Source organism: Eublepharis macularius, chromosome 14 (genome assembly GCF_028583425.1).
Source record: "Eublepharis macularius isolate TG4126 chromosome 14, MPM_Emac_v1.0, whole genome shotgun sequence".
In the NCBI taxonomy this organism is placed as follows: Eukaryota; Metazoa; Chordata; class Lepidosauria; order Squamata; family Eublepharidae; genus Eublepharis; species Eublepharis macularius.
Genome location: NC_072803.1, coordinates 25,521,192 through 25,546,773, shown reverse-complemented (window position 1 = coordinate 25,546,773; position 25,582 = coordinate 25,521,192). Strand labels below are relative to the sequence as shown.

Genomic DNA, 25,582 nt, shown 5'->3' with positions numbered 1-25,582 from the left:
TTATTTGTATCGCACCAGTGATGTGCACGATGCTGGGAAAAGTAACGTGCAACAATTGGCCAGTTCAGAAGCCCATGCTGTACACCCAAGCTTCTGTTCTTTTGAATCTTGAATGAAGCTACTTGAACTAGGATAAGCTTTTGAGAATCACAGTTCTCTTTGTCAGATGCATGGAGGGCCCTCCATGCATCTGACGAAGAGAACTGTGATTCTCGAAAGCTTATGCTACAGTAAAGTTGGTTAGTCTTAAAGGTGCTACTGGACTCTTTTTGATTCTGCTACTACAGACTAACACGGCTAACTCCTCTGCATCTATGAACTAGGATAGGTTGAGTTAGGATGCTTTGCTGCGGTCGGGTCTTGTTTTGCTGTACTACGGGGCAGATTTTGGGAGTCTTGCCTTCCGGTTGCACTTATCATGAAACCTAGAAGGCGAAGGCCGTGCAAGCACTGATGGAAACAATTTCCGGGAGCTGCGCAGGTTAATGCTTTTGTCAGAAATTTTTGCATTTAAATGCATCAAGTGTTGTCACGTTCGCTCTGAAGGAGGATGTGCCAAGCCCTGATGACTAATCATAAAGACACCTCCTTCCAAATGCGTATTTTGTGCTCTTTGCCCCTTGGCAGAGAAATGACGACCTGGACGCATTCACCATCGCTTCACTTCTTTTCTCCCCAGGGGGCATTTTAGCATGGTGATTCTTTTCCAGATTGCATCCTTGCCTTCTCTGAATTTCTTGAGGTCATGCGAAAATTAGGATCATCAAAATTTTGGCATAAACAGGAGAGCTTGGAGAGGGGGTGCTAGCCTGAAACAGTGCTGGATGGGTTGAATTCAGCAGAATTGATCAGCTAACACCCTACTGCCAATGAGCCCAGGGCAGCATGCATAGATCTCCCCATCTCTGTTTTATCCTTGCGACAACCCTGCAAAGTAGATTAGGTCAAGAGAAAGTGACCGGCTCAAGGTCGCTCAGTATCATAGCAAGGTGTGGATATGAATGAGGACCTCAAACCCAAGAACATTTTCCTGGGAGTCCCATTGAACAGAATGAAATTTACTTCTCAGTAGTCTTGCTTAGAATGCCCCTCCACTGCTAATTCCAACCCTGTAACCTCTAGGCAACATTGCCAATTGTTTAAAATAATTCTAGAGATTGTCGCTGTCTGTTACAGATGTGATAGTACTCCAAGAGGGTAGCGGTGATGGTTGCTACAGTAAAATACCAGAAAGAATTCTTGTATTGAGAGAGGAAAACAAAGAAGTGGACTCTGGGCCACAAAAGCTTCTGATAACTCTTCTCATCTTGAAAGTTTCACAAAATCTTTTTTTTTGTATAAAAAGAGTTATGTTGTAGCATGTTTTAGTCACTTGCACAATGCCCCCCTCCTCCCTTTAGCTATAGCCTCATTCACAGCACAATCCGGTCAAAGTATTTGGCTTTAAGCCGGTTTAAAGCCTATTGAATCCAAATAATTCAGCTTACTTAAGTTTGTGGATTGAGTTGTTAGTACAGGCCCTGTTTATTGACCCATCCAAAGACAAGTTCCCAGATACATGAATGGAAATAGCACACCACTTGCTCTTTGATGGGAAAAAATCTGGTCCGTGAGGGACAAAGGAATCCCTGTCCTAATCACTTTGCATATCATCAAGTCCTGCAATCTTAGCACACCTCTTATCTGCCCTGCCTTCCCCTTCATGATCTGCCAAACAAGCTCTGCTAAAGATCTCATCCTGAAAGTGTGTGAAATCAGTGGGATATTGGCAGGACCCTTTCACTGGGCTCGACAGCCCTCTATAGCGTGTTTTGTCAATGGGCAGGGATAAGTACTCCGCTCAGAAAGGTGCTGATGCTGAATGCTTCCAGGCCCTAAGTGGCTGGCCCCAGGTCATACAGGAAAGCACATGGCATTTGGTCCCATTTTTTTAAAAAAAAGAACATGAATGGTGCAAGGGGGAGATATGGTACAAGCTTGTGCATGGTGTGAAAAGCGATTATGCTTCTCACCTCCCCACTAGAACTCAGAAGCACACAATGGCTTGGATCCATCAGAGATTTCCAGTGATGTATGGTGATTTCCAGTGACGCATCTGACAAAGAGAACTGTGATTCTCGAAAGCTTATGCTTCAGTAAAGTTGATTAGTCTTAAAGGTGCTATTGGACTCTTTTCAGTGATGTATGGAATTTTCATCGGTGGAGCAAGACTTGCTCATTTACCCTCTTTTGTTGCTACTTCCTCCATGCTGCTTTTAGGGAAAGGGACTCTTCTGGATGAGCAAGGAGGGGGGAGCAGAGGATAGCAGCAGTAGGGGTGTGTGTGTGTGTGTGTTACGTGCTGCCAAGTTGCTTCTAACCTTTGGCAATCCTATGAATGAAAGACCTCCAAAACGTCCTATCATTTACTGACTTTAGATCTTGCAAACTGGAGGACATGGCTTCTTTTACTTTGTCAAGACATCTCGGTTTAAGTTTTCCTCTTTTCTTACAGCCTTTCACTTTTCCTAGCATTACTGACTTTTCCAGAGAGTCTTGTCTTCTCAGAATGTGACCAAAGTACAACAGTCTCTGTTTTGTCATTTTTGCTTCTAGGGAGAATTCAGGCTTGATTTGATCTAGAACCAACGTGTCTGTCTTTTCGACTATCCTTGGCGGGAAATGTAATTAGCAAAAATGGCCTCCTCCACCTGTTTGTGAAAGTCCCTTCACGGGATCCAGATCACAGCGATATCACCTCTTAAACAGATTCAAAGCTCCTCTGAGAGATACATACACAACTTAATGGATGTGGTGACAGCCATCCCCCTTAGGTGGTTTGAGAATAATAATTGACAGCTCTAGATATCAGTCTGCCAACAGAAGGCTGCTCAGATGAGATCTGAGACTGGTCACACATTATCCATTCCTAGATTCATAAATGAATTAACAGCTCCTCCCCTCAAATCCTTGCACTTTAAAAGCGATATAGGGGGAAAAGTCCATACCTTTTGAGCCACACCATGGCGGAGGGGGGTGGGAAGAGCCTCTAAACCATGGAAGCGGCAATGCAGCTGGCCCAACTCTGATCCCCCCCCCCCAGGCTCTGGTGAGAAACAGCTTTCAAGAAATGATTGCAGCAATCACCTGCTAACCTTAAGGGCTGTTGCTAACAGCCCGGAGGGGCCTTTACAGGAGGAGAGTAGCCCAGATCAGCATGTCAGTTCACTTCCAGGCCTTCCGGGCACAAAACAAACCTTGCCAAAATTAAAACAGCAGCTTTTTCCACCTTCTTCGTTATACATACCGAAGAAGAAACCATGGTCAGTATTGAAATGAACCATATATTTTTGTATAAATGTTGATATTCATGCTTCTTCTGTTGTCTCATTGATTTTTATGTGTAAACATTGATATTTTACTCCCCCCATTCATTGTTTAGATGGTGTTAATTATTTGGTAATTGAATTGGATGGTTTTGTTATGCACACATCCATCACTGGGATATTTATTTGATTACACAATTTTTTGAATATATTTTTCATTTATATCATTATTGCTTGCCTACCTGTTTTGAAATCCTTATTTGCTTTTTTTTCTCCTTGCTTGGAGGACCTCTTCTCTCTATTTGGGTTTTCAAACAATATTACACCAATGCGACAGTGACTGAAAAGCCATTTTATTCACTTAGAGGAATTAATAGAGTATGAGCTGCAGGCTGTTTTATGGGATAGGGGGTGAAATTTGAGGTTTTATTGTAATTTTATTGCTTGTTTTTAAAATTTGGAATCGTAAGCTGCTTTGAATCATAATAGAAAGGTGGGGTATACATATTTTAATAAAAAATAAAACTTTGCAGTTGTATTTTATTGGCTTAAAACCAGAAGCCATCGCTGATCAGTATTTATCACACAGTAGCCCCAAAGAAAGAAAAGCTGTTGATGGTGGGAAGTTTAACATGAAACAGGCTGCTAAATCCACAGCTGTCTGTTAACTGCTCACCTTGTCCCGCTGTCTGACAGATATTTAAATGTTAAAATGCTTAAAACTGCCACCTGAACCTTCAGGCAATTGATTGTTTTACAAAGAGAATACACTAAGAGAGGCAAGCACATCTTTGAAAAGATGGTCCTTCAGTTATTCTTTATGCCAATTACTGACCACTTGGAGGACTGAAAACAAGTGCAGAGGGACTAAACTGGGTTGCTTTAGGATTTTCTGACCAGGTTTGTTGAAAGGTTTTTGAGAGCTGCCGCTTCAGTAACCCTTCCAGTTATTAAAACAGATTCTAGCCATCTTAATTACTTTTGGTTTGGTTTCTTATAATCTGCTTCCAAGCCCCAGGATCAACACTAGTATTACAGAAATGCGTAAGGGAGATGCCACTGAATTGGTTTATAAACACCAAGTCTGTACACAGTATTCCTTCCATTTCTCTTGGGAGGTTTGAGATAAAAACTGCACAGCACTTTGCGTATGAAGTTTGTGAACAAGAAGAGAGCCACAGCGTTAAGAAATCATCTGCACCCAGCATGATTTTTATTTCCCTCCTTACATCCAGACCCTTGCTGTCAGAGCAATGGAAAGGCACAGGGATTCAAGACACAGAAGTTAAAGCATTCCACTCTCTCGTGCTGACGGCCATCGTTGGCAGCACCGCCCTCACATACAGCGAAATCTGTCACCATTTTCAGCCCTTATGCAATAGGAAATCGTCTTCCCCTCCTCCGCGTTAAAAAATAAAAATGAGTGGACCTTCCGACTCGGAAAGCTTTGCAAGGCGTGGACTATTCTACAAGTCTCACTTGTTTTGGAAGCACTGCGGATTCTGTGTCTTCAGTGGAGGAAACCTCCCCACTCATTCTCAGGACCGGAGTTTTAGATATCCATGTCAAATTGTGCTTCCTCACCTGTTTGAGAAGAAAAGAAGTATTGATCAGTTTCAGGCTTCGCGCTTATTCACTTGATGTGGCTCCTGCAGACATTATTATTGTCCAAGTCTTTGAAAGCAAACATGGAACTGTTACTCAACCTGCCTGTTCTGGACACAAAGCCCCACTTCTTTCTGAAGTCAAACAAGCTGGCAGCCTACAGTTCAATCCGGTTATGAGCAAAGAAAAGAATATGACAGATTTCAAAAGCGCTGGGTAAGTAGGTGAATGAGCTTGCACTCTCAAGCCGTTTTGGTGCTCCACGCATGCCAACCAAAAGGGCCCTCTCAAATGTGTCCAACTGGCTACTGGATTCAGCAATTTTAGCTGTAGTACTGCTCCCTGCATGGGACTGTCATCAGTATCCCAAGGGCTCCAACTCCAACGTTCTCTCTTGCTTTCCCTTTTGCAATTGAAGCTTCATTCCAAAACACCCGTGCAATGCGGGCCCTCTTTCCTTCCTCCCAGTTCATCCTCAGAACTCATCTTGGCTTGAGACCTTCTTGGCCATTTAAGATCTATGCAGAGCCCCCTGCTGTCTGTTCCCTGCAATTAAACTCGCCACAGTCCAAAGTCTATCTTTTTCAGCACTGGCACCAACTCCCTGGAATGGCCTCCGTGAGGCAGCCAGGTGGACTCCCACGCCAGCCTAGTTTCATAGGCACCTTACAAGGCCATTTTATTCCAAAAGGCTTTAGATAGTGGGTGAAGGGATGTCTGCAGATGCTCTGGTCAGAGAGGGAGCTATACAAATTTTCATTCTTACTTTGCAGTTGATTATTTCTTATGCAAGGCTTTTAGGTTATAGTAATAAGCTATCCTAAGTTGTTATTACTTCCTCATGGAGATCCAAGGCAAATTAAAGTAGGATAGAAAGTACTTTAATAAGTAATTTTCCAGGAAGACTTTGGAACTACTCTTTAGTCCCCCCCCCCCAGAAACAGCTAATGGGGTCCAGATGTGACAATGGGCTCTTAAGCCTAGGCAATCCTGGCCCCATCACGAATACATGAAGCTACCGTATACCAAGTCAGACCACTGCAGCACCCCCAGTGGTGAGGAGGGAATGTACACAGAGAGGAAGAGGGGTCCGAATGCTGCCCCCAGAAGTAACTCTAAGGTCTTCACCCCCACTCCCAATGTAGCTCTCACGAACCAAAATGTTGGCTAGCCTTGATGTAAACAATATCTATATCATCAACTACTTCTAACGGCAGTCAGAAAAGCAACTGAACCAAAGGCACCAACTGGGATTTTCCAAGAAGCTTCACCAGCCTAGCTTTCCCCCCAACTGCACATCATGATCAAGGTTACTAGAGCCTGTTTTGGTTACCCCCCCCCCCCGAAATTCAGAATTACTAAGGCACAGACATGATATTAAAGCTGTTCTAATTTATTTAAACTTAAGTTCAGAGCTTTATCAGTCAAAACCCATCAGGCCACAACAGCCAACTCTGTATATGACCCATCATACATTTCCCTTATTTGGAAAACATCCAATACCTATAAGCTTACATCCCCCACCCCACAGATCCAACTTTGAAGCAAGTATGAGCCTTACCGCTAAAAAAAATTTACATGTAAAGGATGTACGTTTCACCCATCAATAGGGTATGTTTCTGCAGGAATCACGTGCCTGCTAGTGCCTCCTGATTGGAAGGAGGGAAGATCAGAACAGCAACTCAGGCAGAGACATGGTAGGAAGCTTTCTCTGGTGGACAGGTGCATACAGGTTTTTATTTATACGCACTCAGTATATATAAGTTATTTTTCACGGTGTGGTGTGCCTCAATACTCTCACTGGGAATTCCTTCAAAGAAGCTTGTATTCTGATTTGATGGCAGAGTCCTTTTATTGCATGGCTATACCACCATTCATGGAGGATGGACTTAAGACAATTGGAACTGCACTAGTCCACTGATGGTGTGGCAGGAAGCAGTGACAATTTGCAGAATCAACCTGCTGCCCTGTAGAAAGGACTTTTGGCACACAGAGCAGTCTCCCGTAATACTGCTGTGGATATAGGACCAACCACAGCAACAGACACGGGCTGCATCCATGGGCTACCCAAATAATTCACATTTTTTAACCAGGTCTGTCCAATTTGGAACCCTCCACGGCTCAAGAGAGCCCATCAGCTATATACTGTGGTCTTTCTGATGACCAACAATCCCCTGGTTTTGCAATCCCAAGCAGGATATTGACAGACTCCCCAGTACCCTATTTTGCATGGCTGGTGAGCTGCATACGGTTTGATGGGTCATGTGGGACTCCTGTTTCCTGTTTGAACTGCTCAATGAAGGTCCTTTTGTGACATGAGCCACAAGTAACCCCTTACCTATGCCCAGTTTCTCCTCCTCGTTGTGGGCATGATTGGTCTCAGACCTGAGTTCCTTTGCACTTGGACTTGTGACGCCCGGAATGTCAGGAAGATCACACGGTGGTGTTCTGGCAAGTGGAGAATTGCGACACTCCATTAAAAATTTACGGTCATAAATGAATCGCGTACCTGGAAGAGACGAAAAAAAATCCCCAAGTCATCACTGCATTTTCCACCAGTTGGCAAGGAACAACTCTTTTGGGTTGGGGGTGCACATCTCCAGTTTTATGCTGGGACAGCAGTCAACAATACATGCAGGCACATTCTAACACACAGTTGTGCATGCATAATTTCTCATAGGCAGGTATGCGATCTGCTGTAATAACCTCCAGTCCTCCTCTCCAGGGGAGAGAACCAGCATGGGAACCAAGGGATCGTGCCCCTGCCTCATCTCATTTCTCCAGCCCGTTGGTAGCAACAACTTTTTTCTAAAGCTGCAAAAGCTCTGAGCCAAGAGGACTCTGCCTGAGTGACTTGTGGCAACGCCGCCAACTCACCAGTTTCAAGATCCAACTGAACAACTCCGGCTCTGCTTCCATGCCCAGTCCTCTCCCCACTCCCCACTGCCATAGCACTTAGAGTGTAGAAGTAGGATCTGGGAGACCCAGGTTCGAATCCCCACTCTGCCATGGATTGCTAGGCGATCTTGGGGCAGTCACACTTTCTCCGCCTAACCTACCTCACAGGGTAGTTGCGAAGATAAAATGGAGGAGAGGAGAATGGGTCCCCACTGGGGAGAAGGGCAGAATATAAATGACATAAAAATAAATAAATAGCACTCCACTTGGACTGGGACAAGAGCTAACTGAATGAAGCCACACCTCCGCCTTCAGATGCTGTGTTAACAGCCACCCTTTCCAACCATTTCATACCATTAAAACCCTCCTCGTGTGGAACACATAGAGCTGCCTTATAGCGAGTCAAGCTGCTGGGTGGAGCCAGGTCAGCACTGTCTATTCTGACCCGCAGTGACTTCCATGGCCTCAAGCCGAGGACTTCCACATCATCTTCTACCTGATTGTTTTAACTGGAGATGTCGAGGACTGAATCTGGGACGTTCAGCATGCAAAGCAGATGCTTTTCCTCTGAGTCAAGGCTCCCTGCTGGAGGCTACACACCAGGGGACAGGACCAACTCACAGTGCTGTGACAAAGGGCGAGAAATCCCACCGTACTTGGGCTGTTACACAAAGAGAACTGAACTGGACAGGCATTTCCTTGAGCCAGACATCTGCTAATAAACGTGCTTGACTAGATGGACCACTGGTCTCTGATCTGGCTTAGTTGGTCTTAGGCACGCAACCACTTCTGCTGCAGCAGTGAAAGGACTAGAAGCATGAGATGTGTTTGAGTCTTGACTCATAGCCTAAACACACTTCAACGGGTGGTGGTGGTGGAAGTAAACAAACATTCTGTTTCCCAAAGGAGCAGGTGGAGGAAAAGTTAAGCTCTGCCTTCACCATCACTTCTCCATTCAAAATCATCTTCTCCTGAAGTGGTTCTCAATACTATCATCAGGATCTTGGGTGCATTTTCACGTCATGTGTACTTGGTGCAAATAATCTAAACACTCCCCACAAAGACTTGGGCAAGCGGCTACATCTCTTAGCCTTCTGTCTGTAAGAATAACAGCCCACCTTGCACTTGAATGGCCTTTGATCTGCCATATTAATGGTACGATAGTATATGCAATTCACTGAAACAGGCGAGGACCCCTCTCTTACCTATTCAGCATTCTTTTCCAGCAAGACAAGAGATTCTACTATGAAGCTGTTGGGGGGGATTCCACTCTCTCCAGCATTTAAGGCACCTTGCCACTTGCTCCTACCACTAGATTCCAGGTCTTGAGGACACTCTGCTCAATTATTTTTCAGTACACACTGTCTTTCAAAACTAGCTAATCTCTACAGATCAAGGGAGAAGGGGCTAGAGGTTAAACTGTCAGAAGCACCAGTTCAAACCTACGCCCAACGTTAAGAGAAGCTAATCAGCATTTGGAGACAACAAGCTCCGCCGGTGCCTACAGATGCCAACTGTCGGAATGTCTGCAAAACAAGGCCCGCTAGAAGTGCTGTCAGCATATCAGTTATTTACAAGGACATTTAATCACAGGGTCACCAGAGGACGGCAATCCTGGCTTTACAGTCAGGCGCCCACAGCTGCATATCCAGAGATCCAGTTTTCTGTGCCAAACACTTAGTACCGGCTGGGTTAGGAGAAAACATTCCTGAAAATGGGAGGATAAGAACATGAAAACAAATGCAGCAGATCCCTGCTTTCAAAAGTGGATGCAAGAATGCGGAGAACTTTATGTTTAACTTGCTTGGCACACAGTTCAGCGTACCAAGCACAGTGGTTAAGTGGTTGGGGTGCGAATCAGCACTCTGCTAGTTCAAATCCCACTCCTGCCATGAGTTCAGTAGGTGGCCTTGGGTAACCACCCCTCTCAGCCCCAGCTCCCCAGCTGCATTGTGGGAATATTAACAACACTAACTTGTTGAATGCTCTGGGTGAGGCACTAATCTGTCTAGAAGAGCGGTATATAAGCACAGTTATTATTATTTTATTCAAAGTAACACATGAAAAACAAAGTAAAAATAAAGTAATACATCTACAAACAGTGCAGTGTTTGGACTAGGGCCACTTCAGTTCAGATCTCCCACTCAACCATGAAGCTCACTGGATGACCTGTTACTGTCTCTTGACCTAGCCTTCCTTGCTAAGCTGTTGTAATGATAAAGGAAGGAGGAAGCACGTGCTCAAGTTCTCTTGAGAAAAGGTGGGATTAAAAGGTAATCAACAGAGAGAAAATGGGCTGGGGGAAACTCCAAGGGTTGCGTTATAACAACTATGGTATTTACCTGAAAGAATGGGTAGCTATTAGTTTTGATCAGTAAATAGATGGAAGCCCCTCTGACCAAAAGAATTTGATTCTCAGAAAAACAAAAAAGCTACTTACGCAATATGAGGCGGTTGCATGTATCCGGCAGTTGTTTTTTTTTTCTTCTTCAGTTCTCTGAACAGCCCCAGACAAACACACCATAATGTTTGCTTTTGATAACTGCCCTCAGTTTCAAAACCATGTTGCCAAACAGGCATCAGGTGAGGACGGTGCTTGGGCATGGGAAAAATAACTGCACACTTCTTTGAATCCCAGCTTGAACTTTCACATCACCAGCAGGGATATATTCCAAGGAGACTCTCTTTATTATTCAGACAGCACAGTCAGAGTAAGCGGCACGTTGCAGAGTTGCATCAGCAAACACTGTTCCCTGTCCCCAGCAGGGAAAAAGAGAGGAGGGAGACACTCCGGTGGCTTTCACACAAGCTGAATAATGCATTTTCATTCCGCTTTCAATGCAATTTGCAACTGGATTTTACTGTATGAAACGGGAAAATCCATTTGCAAACAGCTGCTGAAGTACATTGCAAGTGAACTGGAAGTGCGTAATTCAGCATGTGTGAAAGTAGCCAAACAAGTTCCAGATGGCTACAAAGGCCTGGGAAGAGCTGGCATGACAGAATGGCTAGATGCCTTTGGCCAACTAGAGTTCCCAACTCCAGGTTGGGAAATTCCTAGAAATTTGGGAGTGGAGACTGATGAGGGCAGGATTTGGGGAGGAGCCTCAGTGGAGTATAATGCCATGGACTCCACCCTCCAAAGCAGCCATGTTTGCCAAAGGAACTGATTTCTGTGACCTGGAGATCAGTTGTAATTCCAGGAGATTTCCAGCCACCACTTGGGAGGTTGGCAACTCTACCAAGGACACCTCCACTTTAATCCCTCCTCAGCTATGAAGCTTACTGGACAGCTTTAGGCCCGCTAATAGGAACATGCAGTTGTAAACCTACCAACCAAGATTCAACCTGAATTCAAAAGTATCAAAAAAGCTCCTACTCTGACCACAATTATGGGTGAGGGCTGTGGCCTTGTCATATGGCACACATTGCCTGAAGAAGGTTCTGTATCTGACATCTCAAGCCACAGGTGGTAGGAAGGACATTTTCTTCTTGAAAGCCTTCAGAGTCCCTACTGGCTAAACATGATGGTACAGATGAAACCAACAGTCTGTGAGCCAAACAACGTGTGACGGCGGCCTCTAGGATTGCCAGCTGTCTGGTATACACCTGACAGTCTGGTATTTTGGGGGACTATCCGGGAAAAAGGTTCTCAAAATACCGTACACCCCCTCTCTGCTTCTCCACACACACACACACACACAGCTTTCTGTGCAGCGCCTGCAGGAGCGGCCAGCCAGCCTGGGCAGCCAGTTCAGACAGCCCCTGTGGGACTCCTGCCAGCCTCCTGTGGTTGTGATGCACCTGCAGGGACAGCCAGCCAGCCTGGGTGCCCTCCACGGCGTTCTTTCCGGCGTCCTGTGGCTGTGCAGCCCTGATAGGAGTGACCAGCCAGCTTGGGTGCCTGGAAGGAAGGCTGGTGTGATGACATCACTTCCGCTAGGGATTTCATCACCCAGGCTGGATGCAAGCATGCACAAAACTAAAAAAAATTAGGTTAAGTGCCACCTCCCCAACCGCTCCCCATTCAGACCTTATTTAGGAACCCAAACCACCACCATTTTAGAAGAATTTCTAAGTCTTTTAAAATTGCCACTCCCGATCTAGGGACCGCATACGGCAACTCCAGGAGCTCATTTCTCTCCCTGCACCTTTTCAGGTGCTGAAACAACAATCGGGGTCTCTTTTGGCAGTCAAAAAAGGCATGGAGGGAGAAGAGCTCTTGGGGCCACCACACCACGCTCCCTGAATTGGGCTGTGTGGCAATTTTAAAAGAACTATAAATGCTTCTGAAGTGGCGTCGGTAGCCATGGCCACTGTCAGTTGTGGCTTGGCTGTGACTTGGCATGAGGTAGTTTTATGCATTCAGTAAGTCCCTCCAAACCTGCAAAAATGTGTGGGCCACCACCTATTATGTAGTTTGATTCAGCTGGCAACGGTTATGCAATGTTCCCTTGGGGAAAGGAGATGATGAAGGACTTGCCTTAGCTTTCCAGGAAGCTGTTTAAAGTTTAACTGGATAAAATTAGCACTGTATGGACATTCCGATAAGGGCCTTTTAGTCCTCCTTGCACAACAACCAAATGCGTGCCAACTCTTCTGCAAGGTCTGCCCTTGCACACACTATTAGTCTCATTCAACATACAGGGGATGAAAGGCTGAGTGACTGACACCAGCTTACCCAAGAAGTTTGTGGCAGGAAGAAGGTTCTCTGTGCTTAACGTTTTCCAAATTCAACTATGGTAAATGCACGCAGTCCTTTGCCTTTCATCATGATGACTGCACAAAGCTATGTTGTATTATTGGTCCATCCAGTTCAGATCTTCAGGAAGTCAGGCAGAGAAAGATCTTTCCTGAGACCTGCTACCTGAGATTCTTTTAACTGGAGATGGCAGGGAGAGAAGGGGGGGATTTTCCTGCATGCAGAACATCGGCTCTGCCACTGAGCCACAGTTCAGATGTTTGATCATTGGGAACAAAAGTGCATTTCATTAATTTTTTGGGAAATGTTGTTTTCATTTTACGAGAGATACCTGGAGTTGTAAGTAGGTGGCTAATGAAAAAAACTTTGATGTGCTGCTGTTTGCCCATGAACGGAACACAGCTTGGGGAGACACAGACTATGTACTCCTCCTGCCTTTGTTAACAAATGAAACAAAGGTAAACTGCCTCTACATAGTGGCATGCTTTGTTTTATGGAACACGTGACAATTATGGACTGCAGTCCAACAACATGCAGTCAACTGAACACATGACAACTGAACACGTGTTTATGGAACATGTGACAATTATGGACTGCAGTCCATCAACATGCAGTCCATATTATTAGTTCACCACTCAATGGGCTGGACTGGCAATCCTTCAATATCCCCATGATGATGAACATTCTTGTATGCCATTATTTAAAGGGAGTTGCATGCAACCCCCATATGAATTATCTGCAAGAAGTACATATTTCCCCCCACCCCCCATCTTGAATGCACCCCATGGACTTCTGGAGAATACTTCGCACTTTAAACTCATTCTCATGTTTGTGGTGCATGGAACTATGGAGAAAAGTCATGCATGCATTGACTCGTCATCTCCCACATTCTTCAGCCCAGGACAGCCAGTCATGCACAGGATTTGACTTTTGGAGTGCACCTTAAAATACTGCTTTCCAAACATTTGTAATGGCTTGCTGAGAGCCAAACCTTGCATCTTCTCCAAAGCATGCTATGTGCTGGAACACTGGTTTTCAGTGCAATCGCTGCTTGCGCAAGACCATGGGTCATACTGGCCAACTTCCTAACAGCAATCTGAGACTGCTGAAAACAAACCAGAAATAGGACCGGTGACCAAACAACTAACCCCTGCAGCTCAATCTCAGATGCTGCCCATAAAGTTATTTTCACATTCTGATGGACACCTATTTATGCATGATGCCACCTGCAAAACTGTTGCAAGTTAAGGCTGTGAATCTCTGTTGGCAGGGGCTTGGCTTATGCAATCTCCACATAAGAAGCTAAATGTTTTTCCTTATCTGACAAAAATCAAGGCAGCTTCTGCCCTGCGGCTCAGTCTCACTTCCCCATGCTGCTACCACCAAGAAACAGGCTGGACAGGGTCTGTCCCATAACTCTAAAAACCTCTCTCAGAAAACCAGAAGCCTGGAGCTGCTGATGATACTGTGTGGGAGCACAACAAAACCCTTATTTACATCTAGATCTGGATAAGGGACCATATGGGCCAGCATCACAGCTCTTCACTGGGCTATGAACAAGACTTCTGTTGCAGGTTTTGTAGAGAATCAGGCCCACCAAATACTTAGTAACTCACTCTAAGACCTTTTGCTCCCTTGCATATCACCTTCATACCTTCCTACTCCATGCCGCCATTTTTACCTATAATAGAATTTTCACATTTATCTTACGTCTACTCAGACCACTGGTCCATCTCAATGTGTCTACTCTGAAAGAGGCTCTGCAAAGCTGTTGCCAGAGAAAGGACATCCCCCTGATACTTTGACACCTGCAACTTTTAGGGTGTCAAGGATTTAAACTAATTTTTTGTAAAGCCTTTGTGTGATTCTTTGCCTCCTACACTTACCTGGTAGTCTTAGCGCTAATGCTGAAGTGTCGCTCCAGCGGCCTTAGCTATGAACTCCCAAACACCATCATTCAGTCCTGTATTAAATAAGTTCTCTGGCCATATCACAGTAAGGCTCAGTACGTGAACTGCAAGGTCAGGATCTTTCCATCAATTATCAATAGCCCATCAGTCCAGCTAGGATGCCCTGTCCTGGTGCACACAGTAGGGAAACATGCACGATTCCGGCATAACAACCTTTAGAACATTCACGGTGTTTACTGCTTGCTGGCTCAAAGAATAAACAGCCAGCATGGTGTAGTGGCCAGAGAGTTCAACAAACATCTGGGAGACCCAGGTTCAAATCCCACAGGAGCTTGCTGGGTGATCTTGGACCAATTACACATTCTCAGCCTAACCTACCTCACAGGGTTGTTGTGAGGATAAAATGAAGAATGACGTAAGCTGCTTTAGGTCTCCACTGGGACCCAGTGAAGTAAATAAACAAATTCTCCCAGTTTTCCCCTCCTAGAGCCTTCTCTTACTAGCTGTCATTGTGGCCTATCACACACACTGCACTCACTGAGAGACAAACCAATTATCTGACTCCTAGATACTCAACAACTGCTGGAACCTTCCTAGAAAGATTTCCCCACAATACAAGGCCCAACTGTCTAGCTTGGCTTTAACTGATTTTACAACTCACGCATCAGCTTAAATTTGGCTGATTCTGCACACGTTGGATAATGCACTTTCAATGCACTTTATCAATCATTTGAGGTGGATTTTTTGTTCTGCACATGAAGAAATCTGTTCCAAATGATCTATAAAGAGGATTGGAAGTGCATTATCCAACGTGTGCAGAATCAGCCTCTATCTCCAATTTTATTAATACAAAAACTACCAAGTAATTAATTCCCTTGCTCTTGCCCTACGAGAGAGCTGTGAATCTCACTTGGTGTCAGAGAGAGGAGGAAAATTGCAGGCCTTTGTCATTTCAATGAAGAGATCCCATTTGTTTCTTCTGGCTCTGGAAACCAGGGTGCAACCTGACACCAAAGGCACCAATGTGCCTTTGCCCACCTGAGCACAGAGATGGCATGAAAAGTCCTTCAAACCATGCCCCCCACCTCTGTTTTATTCATTATCACATAGCCTGAACAAGCATTCCAGAGAACTAAAAAGCTCACCCACAGTTGTGTGTTGTTTTGATTGGTCCTAATAAAAGGAAGATTGTTTGTTACTTGTTTTTGGAACTTCCTAGGGAAGCCTGCCTGGCATTTGTGAACTGTGGTTTGAACCCACACTACAATATAAAGCTATGAAGTTTGTTCTGCTGCCAGTCACTGTTGCTATGAGTTAATGTTCTTATCTTGTACATACATTTGATATTTGCATAGTAGCGTTACAGGCTGTACTGCTTGTATTACGTGGCCTTTGGGCCCCACTGTTTACCATTTTTTCTCTCTTTTGTGTGACTGCCAATGGAGAATAATATTCATCTTGCATCAGAGGAGTGCCTGAACACATGAATCTGCCTCCTACTCAGGCAGACCACTGTTCTATCATGGTCAGCATGATCTATTGCAACTGGCAGAGGTCCACTGAAGTCTGAGACAGAGGGTTTTCACATAACATGCAATCAGATCCTTTAACCAGAAACATTAGAGATTGCATTTGCGATCTTCTCCATGCAAAGCATGTGCCACTGAACCACGCTGCCTTGCATGGTTTTAGTTCATGAAAGCTCACGCCACAAAAAAAAAACCAGTAAGTCTTTAAGGTGCTACAGGGTTCTTCTTGTTTTTGCTCCAACAAGATAGCTACCCTTCTGTTTTTTCCCTATCCCACAAAGATAATAACTGTTCATAGGCAGCTGGGCTGCGAGCCAATCTCCAAATTACAGCTGCAAGCAAGAGACTAATGGGGTAAATTCAAACTCTATTCTTGCAGGGCAAAACAGGGATGGGGGACTCATTTACCATGTAGCAAATGCCACAAAAATCTAAAGCATGTACAAACTCCACACCCCTTAGATCACGAGCCACCTCACAAACCAGCTGGAGCACAGTGTACATAATTCTGGCCTGGTGACATCCTCTGCGTGCAAGGCAGCAGAAACTGTTTTCCAGGAAAACCAAAGAACAGCTAACCACCCTGCTTCGTGCCTTGGATCGACTCCTGGCTTTGCAGCAGAAGCATCAACAGAATTGCACCATTTTAAGGCCACTGAAGTCAATGGGCTTAGAAGGGTGCAACTCTGTTTAGGACTGCACTGCCAATATACTCCAGGCTTGGGTGCTGCCTCCTAATCAGAGATAAGAATCACTTCTAGGCAGTCATAAAAGGATGAGAAACTTTCTCTCCCCCTTCCAGGAAGGGTGGGTTTTTTTTGGCTTCTGCAGTACTGTTGCTATACAGCCATTATTTTTAGCAGTTACAGTTTATGAGACTTGGACTACATTTTATATATTTTATTTATAATGCTGGAAACCATCTTGAGCCTTGGAAAGGTGAGAAAGCAGCATTTTAAGTAAACTGGTCAAATCCAAGTGCCACAAAGGACTAACGTTGGCAACTTTGGACAGGCAGGCTAGACAATAAGGTCAGAAGAGTTACAAGCGTGATACACCTGTAAGAATGTGAAATTCTTTGCGGGGGGGGGGATATTAAAAAGGAACCTACCAAAACACCTGCACAAGTAGCACCTTAAAGACCAACAAGGTTTTTAGAGTATAAGGTTTTGAAAGTCACAGCTCCCTTCATCAGATACAATTAGAACAGAAATCCCTGAGCCCTTATATCCTAATCAGAAGGTCGGCGGGGCATTGCAAAGAAAGGCATCGGGATGCAAAGACACCGTGAAGCTTGATCAGAGCAGGGGAGAACTGCTTAGGGTTAGGAAGTTAGGGCTTGGATCCCAGAGAAGATTTCCCAAAATTAAGCACTCCTTGCGGAAGCATTAAAATTACTCCTGGCTGTCACTAGACTTAAATCTTGAGCTAAATGACAGTGATGGGTACCCCCTCTTTTCTCTAAGTCCCAGCACATTATACAATTTCAAAAGCAAAGGGAGTAAAAATAATGCATGCCATCTTTTAAATACGCCGTTGCTCCATGAGTGTACTGTCATTTTGTTTATAAATATATCAAAGCACAGTGTGCTGCCAGAGCCCTTGCATTACTGCTTGAGCGAGTGGAACTGCACTAAGTACATTCTTCTTTCTGTTCATGCATCGCAGAATCCAACCCCAGGCTTTCCAACATTTTTTTTCCTGAGAGGACTTTAAGCACTGCAAGTAGCAAAGATTCAGAAGGGGATGATTTGCCTGCCAGGGAGTATGCAGCAATAGAAAATACTGAATTTCTGTTGTCCATGAAGTTGTTTAAAGTGCACAGATTCAGCATGGAAGGACTCCCTCCCCCACCCCCCAATATGGTAATCTGAGATCTAGCTGGTTAAATGATCAGTCTCACAGACTACATGACTGCTTGCACCAAGGAAGACAGAAATTATACCCTTGGGTTCTCCCGGGGTATTCACAATGCAATCCTATACAGAGTTATTCCATACCAGTTATAGGTTGAAATTAGTTAAGAGTGGGATAACTCTACAAAGAATTGCAACATCAAGTTCTCCAAAACAAAGAGAAAAGGGGCTAGAGCAGAGCTATTCAGAGCCAAACTACAAGTGACGCCTTACACAGGTTGGACACTTGTCAGCTTCCCTCAAGTTTTGATGGGAAATGTAGGTGCCCTGGTTTTACAGCTTGGCTCTCCATTACAGCTGCAAGACCAGGATGCCTACATTTCCCATCAAAACTTGAGGGAAGCCGACAAGTGTCCAACCTGTGTCAGGCGTCACTTGTAGTTGGGCTCTTAGTGGCTGGGTAGCCACATATGGCTCTCTAATATTCCACTGGTGACTCTTCTAAGCACTTTTCCCCAATGTGGCACCTGCCCCATTATTCAGGAAAGTGGGAAAGGCCCTTGTCCCATGGAGTTTGTTTGGCAGTTGCTTCTCACCTTGAAACAGCTGCTGCCAGGTAAGCAGCAGGCATCCCCAAGGTGCAGGTCTAATTCTGGGATGGAAGTATACGTAGCTTTTTTGACTGGTGGTAACTGCAAATGTGGTTCTCTGTGAGCCACAGACTGAGGTACCACTGATAGAACAACAGCAAAGAATCCAGTAGCACCGTTAAGACAACCAACTTTATTGTAGCATAAGCTTTCGAGAGCCACAGCTCTCTTTGTCAGATACATGACGAGCTGTGGCTCTCGAAAGCATATGCTACAATAAAGTTGGTTAGTCTTAAAGGTGCTACTGGACTCTTTGCTGGTTTGCTACTGGAGACTAACACAGTTAACTCCTCTGGATCTATGACTGATAGAACACAGACCATTTAGCAGAATGGCTACCCCGCAGCAACCAGACTAGCAGGGAACTAATACACTGAGTGAGAGGGGATCGTTAATGCATTTTTAAAATGCAGTAGGCCACTCTGAAGGTCTTACAGAAAAAAAGCAAGCAATAAATCAAAGAAACAATACTAAAGCTATACCTATCAGACTGCTAAAAAAATCAGCCATTTCTCAGTTAAACAAACTCCAGGAAATATTTAACTACTGTTTGTCTTTAGCTTTCCTGCACCAGATATCATACAGAAGAGGTGATCACAAGACCCATTGTGAATGCTTTGTTTTGGCAAACGTTTCACTTGCCTTCCTTGAAGCCTATTAAGTTGCTTACAAGATTAAAGGCCCTACAACTCGGGCCCACAGCTTACAAATGACTTCAGTGCTGGTCGAATGCTTTGACTGTTGTCCTCTCAGTTACTCAAGACTATTCAATCTGCACTTCTGTGAAATATAAATTTAAACGCATCCTACTCCTGGTTTTGAAACCAAGCCAAGGTTCCAGGAAGGGCCTAGACATGCCACCAAAAGAAAAGCACCTTTACAAGTTACTTTATCTACCCGGAAGGCACATCCAAGAACAAAACGCACAGAAAGCCCGTGCACAGACCGAAAACTTGTGCGTGATATAACAAGCAGTGAAAAAACATACATTGATCTCACAACAATACACGTAACTATGCCACTTTAACACATGTACAACTGTATCTTCATTTTTGCCATCTGTGTAGTAGGAAAAATGTAAAGTTGAAATCAGAGAACAGAGCTGACAAACGAGTGACATCTGGACAGAAACTCTCACAGAGTCACAGCGGCACTAGCTGCATTTTGGGATTTCAAGTTCAACTTTATACCATGGAAAAACTGAACTTTTTAATAGTGTACTGTTGTCAAATATAGCATGCTAACTGAATCCAAAATTATACCCATTTGGAACTATAAAGCATCTCATTTAAAATGTACCATAGCTGCCTATAGGATAAACACTGGTTACTTATCTAATGCTGAAGGTAGTCGTGCACGAACATTTTCATGCTACACATTTCGAGTGACTTGTTCAGAAATCCTTTTCACTCGCTCTCAAAAAGAATTTTTTTTTTAAGTTTCCTCTCCCTCAATTTTTTCCATCAGAAGAATTGGTGGTGGTGGTGGGAACAAAACTGGGTTTTCCCTGAATTTTTCTCTTCTCTCCCCCACGCTGTCACATCTCTGCACAAAACAACCAACCAGAATGCACAGATTCAAAACTGTTTTTATATGCTAGTTGATCAAGCAATTAATCTGCATCCAATTAATGGGCTGGGATTTCTTGAACCCTGCAATATCTCTATAATACTAGCAGTCATGGTAAAGGTAGTCCCCTGTGCAAGCACTGAGTCATTACTGATCCATGGGGGGACGTTGCATCACGTTCTCTTGGCAGACTTTTTGTTACGGGGTGGTTTGCCATTGCTTTCCCCACAATCTACAGGGATAAATAAAATACCCCACTCCATAAAGAGTCACAATGTTCACCATGGCTCATAAAAATAAGCAGTGTCGTATCATTTCATAAGTTTGCTTATTTCCCCTTTTTATTGCATTTTAATTGTATCTACAGTTTATCATCATCCACCAACCCACAGAGGTAGGCTGGGCTAACTGGTTTCCCCAGAGAGCTTCATGGCAGATTTGAACCAGGTCTCCTCAGTTTTAATCCAACAGTTTAAGCACTAGGCTGGCTCCAGTATGTTTTTAGTTAGCATCAGCTTCAAAAAAGGAACCATTTCTAAGAGCCCTCACTCTAACAACTATGTGGTCACGCTGGCTGTCTTGCCCTATCAACCTCTAAAGTTCACAGGGAGGGAGGAGAGGGGAGAGAAGTCACACTACCAGGCTCATTCTACACAGCCTGCTGTTTCAGCTATTGTGTACGGTCTTCTGCCCTGCAGCTCCGGATAGGGAGCTTTCCACTCCTGTTTTCCCTAGCAGCAGGCCCAACCTTATAAATCACATGTAACTCATTTTACCAATAAGCTTTCCAACAAGCAGGTGCTGGATGGAATATGCCAGCAGGCAAAATTTCCGGAGCCATCGCATAACTGAAGTTTTCAGTTGCAGCTGTTTTACTGCAAGCTTAAAGTGTTGAGCTGAGGAGTTAAACCATACATGCTGATAGCAATACATACAAAAAACAGAGAGCCGTTCACTGCAGAGGTAGCTACCGTGAACAGGGTTTTCTGCCCTCCCAGAGAAAAGTTTATGGAAGTTTCCCAAGTGTTATGCTGCTCATGTGAGAAGCCACACCTGGTACTCCTGTATCTTGGAATCTATTCATAATACATTGATCGGCTCACATGATGCTTGTCCCCGTTTCCTCTGTTTGTCATGGCACATTATAAAACACTTCTCTATGAAGCTGTCTGGGTGCACGCCAGCCAATTGTACTTGACTCAAAACAAACACAGCCAGGCACGCCTCCCCTTCAGCCACATGTAACCAGAGCTTTCACATGGCGTTCCGATCCTGCAAGCCACACAGCAGCCCCGTGCATTGTTTACTGCACAGTGGCTAATGTGCACAACAGATGTGAGGCAGTGCAGGGAGAAAGGATAAGGTAAGTGAGACCTGCAGTTGCACTGTGCCCTCAGTTTGCAGGCCATGCTCTTCAGTCTTCCAAAGCTGACCTAAAAGAACAGAACAAAGACCACAGGAAGTCCCCCTGCAACCTACAATAACCAGGCGAGCCTGGCTTCTTCTGCAGAATATTCCATTTCTTCTCCATTGCTTACCTTATTATAATCCCCACACAAATCCTTGTCTGGTCTGCTTGCCACATGTTTTAAACTTGGTGCAAGCAGCAGTAAAAAAAAAAAGGCGTTAAACAACTTTTAACACAAACTTTGGTTAACATCACTCTTTTAATATTGACTAGCTACTCTTTCCTGCATGGAAACACACCACAGCCCACAAGTTTTGTGCACTAGTCCAATAAAAAGACTTGATTGCTCTACAAGGAGCTAGTACAGCATAGTCGTTATGGGAAGCAATTGTAATCTAGGAAGTTCCAAGTTCAAATTTTGCCTCTCTCAGAGGTTAGGCAAGCCACTTTCTTTCACCCTCAACCCCCTAATCATAATATGGGTATAACAATGATGGCCTATCAACAGAACCATTTTAATAACAAAAAAGCAACATGTACAAAGTGCTTTGAACAATCAAAGTGCTGTATCTATGATACATATCATTATTGTTATTATGAAGGCCACTGCAGGTCTGGTTTCCTTGGCCTAAAATGTCAATGAATGCTACCAACTAGTTATAAACTATGAACAAACATTATTATTATAATATGAATATTTATAGCTGAACATTCTCCGACTTCCCAATTTCTAGTCCAAGCGTTTACATAACTTGTTTATTTTCCATAAATGCTACGAAGCACAGAATGTCTGAAGCTTAACAGACTGGGGGGTGGGCAGAGGAGGTGAGGCTGTTCATCTCTCTTGGCATGCTGAACATATTTCAAGTCTGAAATAAAGCTGTGTGCACAGAGAAATTTTGGAAAGGCTGAACCAATGACCGCTCCCAGGGTTCTTCCTTCCTGCAGTCACTCTATCACCTTCAGCATTACTAGCCTGCAATAACAGAATTACTCACAGCTTAATACCCGTTGTCCTCTCCTGAAAAGCCAACAGATGTCCAGCAGCTCCAGATATAATCTAATCTCCCCAGTTTTCCAAATACAGCCTAATCCAAGATGCTACAAGGCACACGCCTTTCGGGAGACTTCCCCCAGGCCAACACGCATTCTGCTGCATCAGAGAAATCCATCTTCCCACCACCCTCAAAGGAAAAGGATGGAGGAAGTCTGGAAACTGAAGCAGACTTCCATGGAAGTAAGCACCGCTAATCTCTGTAGGATTTAGCTCCAAGTAAACAGACCAAGCTGCAAGTAAGCACACTGGACACAGGGCAACCCCAGGCAGGACATCTGCTGGCATTAATGGGCTCCTTATTCCTGCCAAGATTCCAGGGGATTCGCTGTGCTTGCTGGTTGCAGCAAAAAACAAAATTTTGTAGTACCTTTAAGACTACGACTTTTACTGTCAGCATTCCTGGCTATGAGCCAATCTTATCAGATGCACAAAGTGTGCACCATGTCACAATCCCAACTATCTCATCCTCTTCAACAGCCCTTCATGCAAGCACCCCGGGCATCTGCAACCACCTTCTACCCCAATATCTGCACTCAAGTTCCAATCCCATACACACCTCGCTCCCTGCCCTTATGGCCCAGTTCCTTCTGCATACAACCCACTCTGTCATTCCCAGCAATTCTCTCCCAACTCCACTGTACTTGTCCTCTGCCTCTAAACTGACATCTCCCCCCCGCCCCCGCTGATTCTGCCCCATCTGCAGTCTGTGGTCTTACTTCTTTCTTTCTGTATTGAAGCCACCAGCAGAGAACTTCCAATCGGTTGCAGATCTGATTTTTTTCAAAAGCACCAGACTTTCTGGGATGGGTGGCTTGTTTCTTTACGCACTCAACAAAGTTATTGTTTTAGATGTTCCCTGCTGATCCCAGGTAATGAGAAATTGGTTTTTAGGCTAAGCTTTGACCTTATGCCTCCCACCCAGCCCCAAGTGTGGAATGTTCTCCCCAGCCTTACAAACCCAGAAGAACTCAAGCTCAAGTGTTTATTTATATAAAAACAAGAGGTGCAGGGGCTCATGTTCATCTATGGCACTGTTCCCTAACCAGGAACCCAGCCTCTCCGTAAATACACTCAAGGCTGAAGTACCCTGAAGCATGTATGACTCTTTAATGCACGTTTGCGCAATTTAAGCAAGGGGTGCACTTAGTTCACAGCAATTGACACTGCAATTGACAACAACAGTGTCCAACAATATGAAATAAAAACCAAATCCAGCTCTTGGCCCTGCTTCAAATTAGCTCCAATGTCTGCCCACTGGAACAATGGGTCACCTAATCTTAGAAAGTGCAAGCAGTAGACCAAGTATTTAATAGATAGAATGAAAAGTGCTGGGGAAAAACTCTGGAATTCCTCCCCTCTTATTTCATAGCTGAGACTGCCTGTTCAGAAAACACAGCATTCTGAACGTGCTCAAAGGCACGCACGGACAACACTGCTGCAGGAAAAAAAATTCATGTACCTGACTCATATTAACCCCAATATTAATTACTTCCCCGCCCCCATTAATGCCCCCATTCACACTCATAAGAGCACTGCAGCATTTAAGATCAGAGGAGTCAGAGCTGAAGCCTGACAATATCAATGTTCCCTTTATCAGGCACTGCACCCTCCTAGAGAAATATGCAGGGGACTAATTACTACTCAGCCCAAGCAAACTTGATCTCGTCCGATCTTGGAAACTAAGCAGGGATAGCCTTGGACAGCAACTGGACGAGAGACCTCCAAAGACGACCAGGGTTGCAGAGGCAGGCAATGGCAAATCACCTCTGTTAGTTTCTTGCCTTGAAGGCCCCAGCAGGGGTTGTCGTAAATCAGCTATGACTTGACGGCACTTCCCCCCACCAATCTGACCTGGATAGCCTAGGCCTGATCTTGGGAGCGAAGCAGGATCGGACTTGGTTAGTAACTGGAGGGAAGACCTCCAAAGAAACCGAGCGTTGCTATGCATAGGCCAAACTACCTCTGCTTATCCTTTGTCTTCAAGAACCCCTGCAGGGGTCAACTATGGCTTTATGCACTTCCCACCACCCACTTATTACTCAGCAGCAGCGCTGGGAAAGCTGCTTGCCCATGCTTAATGAGCAAAAGGCGCTCTGCCCATGTTCAAAGCGCGCTCTTCGTATACAGAAAGTCCACCACTAGGGGATGGCGCAGCATCAACATTTTGCACTTGCCCAAAGGCATGCCGTCCAAGATTTTGCACCTGCCCAACCTGCGCACGTGCTCAGAGGCACGGGGAGAAAAGCGAGCGCCCAGAAGCGCTCTGCACACGCTCAGAGGCTCTCGCGCACCGCTCCGCCGCCAGAAGCCTCCCTCTCCCAGCCCAGGTCTGCGCCCTGCCCTGCTCCGCTCGCTCACCCCCCGGCGTAGTCCCGAAGACGCTCCCGCCGGGCGTGGTGCTGTAATCTCCGGGAGGGAGCGGGACCCCATCGGGGAGGCTCAGCCGCTTGGCAGGTGCGGGGATGTCCCTGCTCAGCGTCTGCCCCTGCGGCAGGGGGTGTCGGCAACAGCTGGCGGCGGACATGGAGAGCGCAGGCTGCGGGGGAACTCCGCTCGCCACCAGCCTCGTCTCGGACGGCCGCCGGATGACCGCGCCCCTCCCGCAAAGCACGCCGGGAAGTGTAGTCCCGGGAGGGTTCCAAGCCACGCCCATGCCTCTTCTGGCCCCGCCTCTTAGACCGCTGGCAGGATTCTTCCAAAACTGTACTAGCTTTAGCAATTTTTTTATATTAAAGAGTTACTTGCATTCAGTTTATTTTCAATTAATGGACAGTGCCCTGTCAATCAGTCAAAGGGGTTTAAATCAACTTATCCTTCAATCCATTTCTGAGGGGCACTGCCCCCTCTTGGATCCATAAACTCATCGCCGGTGTCCCCTACTCGATAAAAAGCATTTTCAGAATAGCGGTTTGCACACCCGCTAAGGAAGATACTAACATTAACGAAAGTTTCTCAAAACGTGGAATGTTGGTCTCACTAGAGCCCTGGACATAGGGCTGCCAGTCTCTCAGTGGGAGCTGGACGTCTCCGGGAGTTACAACTGAACTCCAGATTAGTTCCCCTGGAGAAAATAACAGCTTTGGAAGGTGAGCT

At 45.1% G+C, this 25,582-nt stretch overlaps 1 protein-coding gene across 1 annotated transcript; it reads right to left on the bottom strand.

Annotated features, from left to right (window-relative positions):
• Nucleotides 1-4,496: 4,496 nt before the first annotated feature.
• EIF4EBP1 (eukaryotic translation initiation factor 4E binding protein 1) lies at nucleotides 4,497-25,157 on the bottom strand. The gene is made up of 3 exons (XM_054997402.1): nucleotides 24,848-25,157; nucleotides 7,249-7,419; nucleotides 4,497-4,889 (listed from the first exon to the last, which is right to left on the bottom strand). The coding sequence occupies exons 1-3, from the start codon at nucleotides 25,140-25,142 to the stop codon at nucleotides 4,858-4,860; spliced, it is 498 nt and encodes a 165-aa protein (XP_054853377.1). The 5' UTR covers nucleotides 25,143-25,157; the 3' UTR covers nucleotides 4,497-4,857.
• Between the last annotated feature and the right edge of the window lie 425 nt (nucleotides 25,158-25,582).